Genomic DNA, 11,885 nt, shown 5'->3' on the forward strand with positions numbered 1-11,885 from the left:
ATGAGGGGACGATATCAAAAAAATAAAAAGAAGAGGTTAGCACAGTGCGTTTTTTAGCGAATATAGATTTATCACATGTTGAGTCAGAAAGTAAAAGAATGGTGTCTGGGCTATTTACTTAACCTACATATTGATTACTTGAAGGAAAATTTGAAGGTAGCGACCTTGTAGAAGTACAGCATACTTTGCGTCATTAATTTTCTCCATAATTTCAACTCTAACGGAGTAAAAACTCTTTTAAGTATCACCAGTATGGAGAATACTGCCATGTATGATATTTAGCGAGAATGGCGGACTATTAGAAAATTTATGCTGGTATTGCTGATGATGAAGAATATAAATATTTTAGACTAGCGGGTATAGCCGGGCCCTGCCGCGTAAAAAAAATGTTCTCAAAAAGTTTTGAAAATGATTTTGAAACTGATCGGACGGTAAATAAACAACTTTCATATAAGCGTTATCCGCCAATTTACCACTGTTGCGGGTGGAATTTTCCAAATCGTTAAAACACGTATTCATTAAGTTTTTATGTATAGCTTTCAAATAATTTTGAAGCGAATCGGAAAATATTAAAACTTCACTAAAAATCCTTGAATTGCACATTCTGCGAAAAATGTAAAACACGTCTCACATGATTTTCCATATTGTTGCGGAAAGAATTAAGTTATCGATTGTTTAGAATTAAGTATATTCTGAAAGTATGTATTTTTGCCCTCTGAATGTACGGCCACACTGTATTTGGCTTGTTGCCGCCATTACTTAAATGTTAAGCTCATTATTGTCGTGAGTTCGAAGGCCATAGGAGGAAAGTCTGCGGTAAGATTCTGAGCGAATATATATCTAAGTTCTAACGTATGTGATCTGTTTAGAATAAAACACTTGCACTAGCACGTTTTGCAGTACGCTGTCTCTGGTAACATCGGAGTAACATGGCCGGCGGCCAGGCGTAAAGCTTGAAGTGTTCAAATTGCAACTCCACCTTCGCTTGGCACGCGACATGATCCTTTTATTCGCAGTTCTTATTGTAAGAAACTGCAAGGGCGACTTGCGCGGAAGACAAGACGTGGTGTATCTTTGTTGTTACACCGTGTGTACATAGACACAGCACAGGCAGGGCTAGAGCCAGCGTAAAATATCGTAGAAACCATCTCCGAGCTGAGTAGGATGACACAACGGTCACCCAGAAAAAGCCCACGCTGAAACGATGGCCAGGAGATAGCTACCACCGCTAGTGGGACGCAGCCAAAGCGGACAAGTAGAATGGTGAGCACTGTATCACAAATGTAAGTTCCCGCTGTTAGCGCACCACAAATCCCCGGCACCGTGGATGTGGATACAAGTGTACAACCTGCCGGCACTGTGACCGCGGGAGTGAGTGCACGAGCCAACACATTGTCAGGAGCGCAAGCATAAGCACGCCACTAAAGCATGAATTGCAGAGGTCAAAAACTGGTCAAGCACATGTGAGTACAGTTACTGTAGGAGCTTTGAGCGGAAAGCCATCGTAGAGTGGAAGTTTAAGGGAAACTGCAACTATGAGTGTAGTCCCAAATTCAAGAGTAAGTTTAGGTGAAACTGCAACTATGAGTGTAGTCCCAAATTCAAGAGTAACTGCAATTTTGAGTGGAACTGCCATTTTGAGCAGATCACCATCTTTGAGTGAGGCACTGCCTACGTCATTGAATGGAAATTCGGGATCACAGCGGCAAATGGTAGAACGAGCTACAATTATGGATAACTGGTATACAACGTCAAGCCCCTCGACGCCATATTGCTCTGCAGGCATTGCACAGCCAACGCTCGGCTACACTCCGGCACAGGAGAACCAACAAGCGATAATTTTGGAGCCAACGCAGGCAACTGGGAACTTTGCATGGACGACTCCCAGGAACGATGTATGCCTGCCACGCAAATTACCAGATCTACCCGAGATTTTAGGCCAACCTTAAGATTGGCCTATATTCTTCTGCGCGTTTTCGGAAACACCTTAGGCGTACAACTGCACGAATCTGGAGAATAACCAGCGTTTGTTGAAGGCACTCAAGGATGAAGCACGTAATACTGTGAAGTCGTTGCTCATACATCCCAGGAATGTGAACAACGTAATGGAATAATTGCGTTTCAGATACGGCCGACCAGAATAGCTAATACGCAGCCAGCTAATTAGTATTCGAGAGGTGCAGCCGATTCAGGAGCACAGCATAGCTAAACTCGTTCCATATGCTATACGCGCGAGTAACCTTGCCGCCTTTCTACAATCGGCTAACGGGGAACAGCATTTAGCGAATCCTACACTGATGGAGGATTTGGTCGCTAAATTACCACCAAGCAAGAGGGTGGAATGGGCCAGATATCCATATACGATTAGGCCATTCACGACGGTCGTACATTTTAGCGCGTGGTTAACGGACTACGATTGTGGACGTCGATAGTAAGGAACAAGCGCGTAGAGTGCTACATGCCGGCATTGACCAGAATAATGAAGGGCGTCACCGAGGTCGTAATGGACAACACACAGTCAGGGACTCCAACGAGTTTAAGTTAGCCGCTCCGCTAAAAAGGTGGACAGTCGTAAAAAGGCACCGGCTTTGTTTTGCGTGTTTACGAGTTGGCCACATGGCAAGAGTCTGCAATAGAGCCAATGAATGCAAAGTTAATGGATGCTGGAAGAGACATCATCGACTTTTACATGATCATGATGCCATGAGTCACAACGCACCGCAGCCAGCAGGTGATAGAGTGATGAATACTGGACGCATGCCGCAGCCAGCGGATCCTCAATTGACGCAGCAAAGGAACTTAAGTTGTGTCGATTCGGATGGAGAACGCCTACTATTCCGCATATTGCCAGTGACAATGCACGGGGCAAATAAGCGGATCGATACGTACGCGCTCCTCGACGAGGGCTCGTCTGTAACGATGATCGACGACGAGCTACTCCGCGATCTAGATATCAAAGGGGAACTTAGCTGGTTTGGTGGAAGATCAACCAAAGAGCCGACTACAGTTGTAAGCATGGAAGTTAGTGGAGCGGACAGTCGCAAACGTCATGTGTTGCGAAATGTGTACGCCGCGTCCAACCTGAGCTTACCAATGCAAAGCCTGCATCAACGTGACGTCCAAATGTGGGGCAACGGTGCACGTCTTCCCATGGAACCGTATCGCAGGGTGGTACCAAAACTTCTGATTGGACTTGACCATGCGCATCTTGGACTGCCAATGCAAACAAAAAGATTTGCACCACAGGGACCATATGCCGCAGCCACCGAACTTGGATGGGTGGTTTTTGGGCTGGTAAGAGGTCAACCGACGGCAACGTCATCAAAGTCATGCCTCCTAGCAGTGTCGCAGGAGGATGCAATCCAAAAGATGGATACCGAAAACTTCGGAGTGAAGCTTACGCCACCAATCGCAGCCAGCGACGATGCACGAGCACAGAGGCTACTCGAAGACACTACGATAAAAATAGGAGAACCTTACCAGACGGGTTTATTATGGAACCGTGATAATGTTGAGTTTCCACGAAGCTATGATATGGCATACAAAAGATTGGTCAATATTGAGAGAAAGATGAAGCGTAACGATCAGTTTAAACAAGCCTATATGAAAATTATGGACGACTATGTTCATAAAGGATATGCTCGACGATTGAAGCAGAATGAGGTCGTTTTAGCCAACAGCGACAAACTTTGGTATCCTCCGCACTTTGGAGTTGAAAATCCAAATAAGCCCGGTAAGATAATCCGCTATAAGTCGCTGCCGGCTGTTCTCTTCAATTTTTGGGAAGGTGCCGTTGGTGTTTTTGGAGACATCCGAGAGATGTTCCATCAAGTGTTGATTCGATCGCAGGATAGATGCGCCCAGCGATTCCTCTGGCGAAATGAGGGTAATGACGTTTGGATCAGCATGTTCCCCAAGCGCCGCATACTATGTGAAGACCTTGAATGCCCTGCAGTTTCAGGATTCAAATCCTCGCGCGGTTAAAGTTTTTCTTGAATGCCACTATATGGACGAAGATATGGATAGCGTTGATAGTGAAGGCGAAGCCATCACCATATCAACAAGAATAAGAGAAATACAAGCAAATGATGGATTTGAATTGTGCCCGTTTACTTCCAGTTTGCCAACTATAGCTGACGCGCTGGGCCAACATGGGGCTGCTTCCAAGCATCGGATGGGGCGAAGCTGAAGAAAAGATTCTAGGCATGTGTTGGCAACCAGCCACGGACGATTTCAAATTCACCATGAAGTACCACAAAGTATTCCAATGTGTGCTAAATTTGGAGCAAATTCCTACGAAGAGGTAGTTCTTGAGCTTGATCATGTCAACATTCGATCCTCTGGGATTTCTTAGCTGCCTCATGATATCTGGAATTAAATTACTTATGCGTGAGATTCGGCGACGAAATGTGCAATGGGATGAGCCCTTGCCAGATGAGATCGCCCGGGCCTTTAGCAAATGTCTTCAGGATATGAACAACGTGGAAGGATTTCGGAGCTCGCGCCATTACTTCGGCTCAACACCTGTGCGGGCAATACAGCTGTACGTTTCTGTCGATGCTAGCCAGTCAGCATTCGCACCCGTGACTTACTTGAGGACAACAACGACGTGCGAGTATGCTTCGTATGTGCCAAGACGAAGTGTGCCCCAATGAAGACGATGTCAATTCCACGACTGGAACTGCAAGCAGCCGTGTTAGGAGCGAGGCTTATAGACACTGCCAAAAAGGAGCACAGTATAGCGATCAGCGACGCTATACTATGGACTGACTCCAAAACAGTGCTGCGTTGGATAGGCAGCACCCACCGTCGATATAAGCAGTTCGTCGGAAATCGAGTGGGAGAAATTTCGGAGTCAACAAAGGTTTCTCAATGGAGATGGGTACTTACTGCTGAAAACGCAACGAGGCCGCATTGCCACGTAGACCTCAGCCAACGGTCACGATGGTTAGCCGAGCCAACATTTTTGCGGCAGCCGGAGAGCAGCTGGCTGCAGTCCGAACCGGGCACGAAACACTCATCCAACGAAGATGAAGAAGAGATGCCGAGTGAATTTGCCTTAGTAGCAGCAAATAACTTTTTCATTTCATTTCAGAGATTCTCTAGCTACAGTCGGCTAGTGAGGACGATGGCCATTGAAGTTTACGGTCTGGACTATTTTGGACCACTCCTTGTGATTTTTTTTTTATGGGGTCGGAGATGCTTCCTTTGTATTTATTTATTTATTTATTAATGGTCGACAAAACGAGTGTCTTCCTCATTATTCAAAATTGTACAATATAATTATATGCAAAAAGCCTAGTTAAAGGATACAATTTTCTAAATAGCATCACCGACCGATGGAGGTGTTTTATTTGCCAGTCCGGCCAGCTGTGCCCCTTTTCACAGCTAATTTTGTCAGTGACGCTATTAGAGCCTACATCTAAGCAGAAGGTTATAAGTAGGAAAAAAGTGATCTCAAGTGAAATTAAAAATAATCTTAATTTGCTATATTAATTAAGAAAATACAATAAATAGGAAAAAAGAAAGTAAGAAAATTGTTAATAAAGTAAAGCAATGTAAGTTAGATAAAGAGTGTTAAGTGGATAGGACAAAGAGAAAAGTAATGGGAAATCGCCGACACGGTGGGGGAAAATTTTTCAGCCTGTCCGGCTAGCTATGCCCCTGCTCATAGCTGGGAATGGTCAGCGACTTCCCGAAGGTATCCTGAAAGTAACGATTTTATTAGGGGTAGAGACAGTTCGGTAGAGAAAACGTGATGTAAACTATTATAATTTTTACATAGCACGTGAAAAGAATTGTGCATAGCGTAATCAGTTGTGCACGTAGATAGTAATAAGGACGCCGAAAGGAAAAGAGATCTGCCTGACACGCCCGCTATCCACGAGCAGCCGAACGAGAGATGCGTTAGGAGGAAGCAGTGCCGCATGGCGCGGCTGTAACGAGACCGTTTCTGGAAGCGGTGGGTCTTAGAGTATCTGCCCACACGACGCGTGAAATAGTGTGCGCGCGTTAAGCCGATACGGCATGATGATATGATGTTCATGTGCGACCGGCCGGGCCACGCAGAGAGTGGCGAAGGGGCATAGTCGACGCGCCAGCGTCCACGTGGCGGACAAAAATCGAGTGCGACTGATGACTCGTCCCGTGTCTAAGCTAGCCATCCTGGATGTGAGTGAAGCAGGGCCTTAACGGGGGCGCGGATGTTGCGGGCCTAATTAAGTTATCGATTGTTTAGTATTAAGTATATTCTGAAAGTATGTATTTTTGCCCTCTGAATGTACGGCCACACTGTATTTGACTTGCTGCCGCCATTACTTAAATGTGTAGCTCATTACTGTCGTGAGCTTAAAGGCCGTAGGAGGAAAGACTGCGGTAAGATTCTGAGGGAATATATATTTAAGTTCTAACCTTTGTAATCCGTTTAGAATAAAACACTTGCACAAGCATGTTTTGCAGTACGCTGTCTCTGGTATCATCGGAGTAACATGGCCGGGGACCAGGCATAAAGCTTGAAGTGTTCCAATTGCAACTCCACCTTCGTTTGGCACGCGACACAAATAGATCCTTGAACATTAATTTGAGGGCGATACGTTATTTACCAAATTTTTGACCCCCTTTCCAACAGGAATACATTTTTGGAAAAGTGTGAAACACCGCTCAAACGAATTTGAACAACGATTTTCGAAATTGTGTTTGAGGTCGATCGGATGGTACGCCAAAAAGGTTCATACAAACGTTTTTCCGCGATTTTTCCATACTTGCGGGTGGAATGTCCCAAATCGCTAAAATACGTAAATATTAAGATCTTATGTAGAGCTTTGAAAATACGTTTGAGGTAAATCGGACAAAACTAAAAACTGCGCCAAAAAATCTTAGAATCGCATTTCTACCGAGGATGCTTTAATTCTCCCAAAAATGTGAAACACGTCTCAAATGATTTTTCATTTAGATCCTTGAATATGAATTTGAGCGCGAAACGTCATCCACCAAATCTTTGACCCCAATTTACACCAAGGAGGAATACATTTTTGGAAAAGTGTGAAATATCCCTCAAAGGAATTTGCACAACGAACTTTTAAATTGAGATTGAGGCCGGTCCACTTGCGGGTGGAATTTCCCGTAACCCGTCTTAATTTGCACCTTCATCACATGAGGTTACTACTATGCAGCTCTTACGATTTGGGCTGTGCGTTGATCATCAATCAGTCAGTCAGTCAGGACAAACAGTTTTATATATAGAGATGGGTGGAGATGATTCCTTCATTTAAACACATGTAAGGCGGAGATGTAACGCTTAGGTGGAGCATAGTTAATCGACAGAGTTGATTGAAGCGAATCAAAGATAGTTTTAAAAAGTTGCCGATCAGTTGATATGTGTACTCAGCCACTGGGACATTATATACAAAAACATTAAGCGAAAAATTATAACTTATATAAAAACAGAATAGTCGATATAAGGCAAGCAAACTCACAAGATGTACACTAAAACTAAAGTTAAAAACCAAATAACTAAAATGGTGTGACTTTTTAACATGGTGTCCGTGACAGTTTTCTGCAGTGTTAATCTTTTATTATCATATTAAGACAAAACAAGTAAGAGGTTCTAGTCGGACGTTTCCGACTAGGGAATACTGTGAACCCTCTTATTCCAACACCAAATAAATTAAAAAAAAAGTTCCCTTGGCAGGCCTTACCATGCTGTTAGTATGTGAAGCAGACGCGCATGAATGGGTGTGTACACATGTATACAGAGATTCTTAAAGCTTCTGTCCCATCCAATTGCGCAGTTGCATATAACTTAGGTTTTTTCTTAACAGATTTTTATGAAATTTTCTACAGTATATCTTATTTACCATAGAATATTTTTGTATACTGAAAAAGTCAATTGCATTTATATTGTGGCTTAAATTGGTTGGCAATAAAAATTGGGTTATTAACTTGATTTATAGCTGAGTGGTGGTAGCGGGGAGGTGGCGGTAGGTATATAATAAAAAATATACTTGACATATATATAATATTCTAGAAGCAACATATCATGTTTGGTTGCTCTAGCTATTACTATTAACCCAATATGCTCAAAAAACAGGACGTCGATATGGAAACGATTGCTGGAAACGGAGTAAATTATCGATTATCGGAAACAAACTTGATCTGCGCAGGCACTAGGACCACTTGCATCTAAAGTTTCAAGTCTTCAGCTCTTATAGGTTCTGAGATCCTTGCGTTCATACAGACGGACAGACGGACATGGCTAGATCGACTCGGCTATTGGTGCTGATCAAGAATATAAATACTTTGTGGGGTCGGAGATGCTTCCTTCTGCCTTTTACATACATTTATATTTTGCACAAATACAATATACACTTATAACCATTTTTAATGGGTTCAGGGTATGAAAAAAATTAAAAATGGAGAGAAAAACGAGAAGCGAGCTAACAAATTTCCAGTTCGATGACCAAACCGACCAAACAAGTAAGAGGTTCCAGTTGGGATTTCCCGACTAGGGAATACCCTGAACCAAGGACTATCTAAACACTAAGATGAGTAATACCCATACATTTGCATGCGACGCAAAATTTCTAGCCTGGCTTCCTAATTGATGTTCATTTAGACGAACGAATGCCGAAGTCGGGGCTTGCTGATACTGACACGAGCAGCGAAATTAGTCGCTAGCCTTCAGCAAAGCTGGTATACGGTGCTCTGCGTCGCTTCGTTTTCGAAGTACATTGAGGGAAAAAGATTTGAATGCGTATCGCTTTAATATAATTCGACAACTTAGCTTAAGCCTCCATTGCGCTAAGGTGGCGAAGCGAGGAGAATTCGCTTCAAATCGAGTGATAATTCTTTATTGCGCTCTCGCTCCTCCGTAAACCTAATTTACACTAGACTTCATGTTTCATTTCCATTTTTTAATTCAATGCACGTATCTGCGCCAACACCGACCACCATGAAGCTCTAGGGGGCTTCATTCCATGGGTAGCCGAGCCAACTTGCTTATTGGAATGCGAACACATACTCTCTTGACCATCGCCGCCAAAACTGAGGACGGCCTCCACTGCGACAAGAGTCATCTGCAGCTCCTTAGCCGTTAGCAGCAGGCTGCCTACCGTCCGTAAGAGTAGGTGCTTTGCCGACTTCACACCTGCCGCCCACAGATCCCCGAAGTGCGGAGCTCTTGGAGGTATGAAGGCAAATTTTTGATGCAAATTCGCGAATTGCGTCCGCCTCTTCCCCGAGCTCGCAACTCCAGGTACTGGCGACTTGCTCCTACGAGGCTCGTGGCATTTTCGCAATGGACGGCCTTTGAAAAGTCATTAAAAATGTATTAGTGAATAAGTCAGATACTAGTTCTAAGTGAACCGCTTTAGAGGCGAAGGAAAACATGCAGTGATGTGTACGACTAATACGCAGACTTTCGACGCATTCGAAAAGTCGTGCTAATTGGCCAACAAAAATCGTAGCCATAGATAGTAAATGGATTGAGTGCTTGAGGTCGATCTGCTGGTAAATTTCCCATGACGAGATTTGCATTTGAAGCAACGGATACATAATCTCACTGTCTGACGACAGACCTCTTGAGCGTTGATTAGCCGAAGTCGCTCACGATGAAGACTCACGAGTGCTCTTGGGTCAGCAAAACAATTCGTCAAATGCAGGTATCTAATAAAGCTTCTAGCGAATTGCGATCTTTTTTTAAAAAGTATCGGAAACTTGACATCATTTAAAATAGAAGCATTTACAAGTCGTCCCCCTACTTGCAACAACGAAAACGAGCACCAAGATCCATTATACTCATGTATAAATGGATTAAGACGCTGAAGGCTATGACCCTTTCAAACTCTATCTATGTCATCCTTAAATACAACTCGTTGGATGACTTCAACAATTTTTTTGAAAGCTTATTTTCTTTCGATCGCCGTAGGGATACTCTCAAATTGTACTTCTCCATTTTTCAATTTTTAATGAAGTGGAACATATCAGCAAACACTCTCGGCAGCCTGGCATGCGATGAGAAACTATCGAGAGTATCCGAAAAATCTGGTCGGTCTACCATAGCTGCTAGTCCAACAGCTGTTTTGCGTACTTCTAGAGTTCGCATCTCATCTGTTGTCAAAAATGAAGGCCCATCGAACCACAAGCAATTCATCAACATCGCAGTCTCTTGAAAGAATGTCTGCTGGGCTTTGCTTAGTGGGTACATGGCGCCATTCAGCTTTCCCTGTCCATTCTTGGATTTAAGCGACTCGATTTGACACAAATGTTGCCACAGACGAAGGATGTGACCGAATGCAATGAAGCGTCACTTCAGAATTAGACCAAAGAACCGTCCGTTCAATCGGTAATCTTATAAGATTTCTGACCCAATAACAAAGATCTGCGAGAATGTGAGCCGCGCACAGCTCAAGTCGCGGAAGACTCTTCGTCTTGAGAGGGGTTACTATGGACCAACAACGAAATACGACAACCTTCTGCAGTATGGCTGCAAATATATACGCAAGCGCCAAATGCTCTTATTGAGGTTTGGGAGAAAACATGTATCTCGATCGGTGAAGTTGGCTCTGTAAATACGTAATGTGGTATCTTTATTCGGTGCAACTAAAACAGAGTTGATTTTAGTTGCTGCCACGATTTATCCTAACTCTGAGGGATAGATTCATCCCAGTCAAACTTCTAAAGCCAGAGCTCTAGGAGTAGGATTTTTGCCTTGATTATCAAAGGGGTTAACAGGCTGAGCGGGTCAAATAGCCTCGATGTCACAGAGAGAATGTTCCGTTTTGTCGCTCTAAGACCCATGAATGAATCGTCAATCTTGAATTGAAAGGCATCTGCATTCGGCAACCACAACAAGCTAAGTGTTTTGGGTGTGTCAGACACTGTGATCGGTAATGGCTTAGCTGCGTTTGTTGCGGAGAACTCAGGTGTGTCAGACACTGTGATCGTTAATGGCTTAGCTGCGTTTGTTACGGAGAACTCAGGAGATTCGAAAACCATTTGGTTAGTTCGAAACCTGCACTTAGCTTTGTTAAACACTGTATTGCCAAAACCGGGCAAGCGCAGTGCCGTAAGTTACGGTGTTTAACCTGCAGGACCTCAGAGAATCATATGGGTTCTTTCTCCACACTACGAGCTGGAAATCTCGATCGTCGATTTGCTTTGTGGTCTTAAAACACATGTATGCGGAATGAAGTAGTGTTGAGTACTTGGAATCTGATCATCTATTTTAGACATATGGCCTAAATATTCCTCTATGAGTTCCAAGTACATGCGCTCGGGATCTCGAGACAAGCGTCTTTCAAGTGACAAAAAACGACGCTAAGCAACCTCGTAGGAGTTACCAAGCTGATTGGGATCTAATTTAAATGGCAGTCTTACTTTAAATCGACCTGACGGCAGTATTTCAAAATTATCTTAAAAGTGGCTCTCACATAACTGCTTTTCAACTGTTCGGACCTTCTTGGCTTGTCTTCAGCCACTGACCAAAATTTCTGCAATGTTTTGTCTATCTTGTCAACTCAGATTGACAGCAAGAGTCTTCTCATGTCTTAACGTCGTGTAACGCCCTGAAACAATCCAGCCAATAAGTGTCTTTTGCAGAATCGGATTTCTCAGTTGAGAGTGATTGACGTGTTTTACTTGTCCTCCAAGATTTTTATATAATTTTGCGCTTTAATCCTGCTTTTTATTTCAAAATTTTGTATTTTTCGGTGCTTTACAAATTGTGCAAAGTGTTTTCTGTTGTGCAGCGGAAGTCTGTTAATTATTGCATTTATAAAACGCGGCGTCAGTTCCGTGTTGTTGTTATTGCCTGTTTTTATTCTTTTGCTTTGGTGCTCCCCTTTGCATACACTTGTGTGTGCGAGTATTCGCCGCATACTTTCTGC

General features: G+C 43.5%; 1 protein-coding gene across 1 annotated transcript; it reads left to right on the forward strand.

Annotated features, from left to right (window-relative positions):
* Window positions 1–2,703: 2,703 nt before the first annotated feature.
* Window positions 2,704–3,984, forward strand: LOC138911357 (uncharacterized). The gene has a single exon (XM_070209930.1). It carries the CDS (start codon window positions 2,704–2,706, stop codon window positions 3,982–3,984), a length of 1,281 nt encoding a protein of 426 aa, XP_070066031.1.
* Window positions 3,985–11,885: the final 7,901 nt, after the last annotated feature.

Source organism: Drosophila virilis, chromosome 5 (assembly GCF_030788295.1).
Source record: "Drosophila virilis strain 15010-1051.87 chromosome 5, Dvir_AGI_RSII-ME, whole genome shotgun sequence".
In the NCBI taxonomy this organism is placed as follows: Eukaryota; Metazoa; Arthropoda; class Insecta; order Diptera; family Drosophilidae; genus Drosophila; species Drosophila virilis.

What these genes read in the sequence shown, in the direction of transcription:
- LOC138911357 (XM_070209930.1), top strand. Translation starts at nt 2,704, where the DNA reads ATGAGTCACAACGCACCGCAGCCAGCAGGTGATAGAGTGATGAATACT.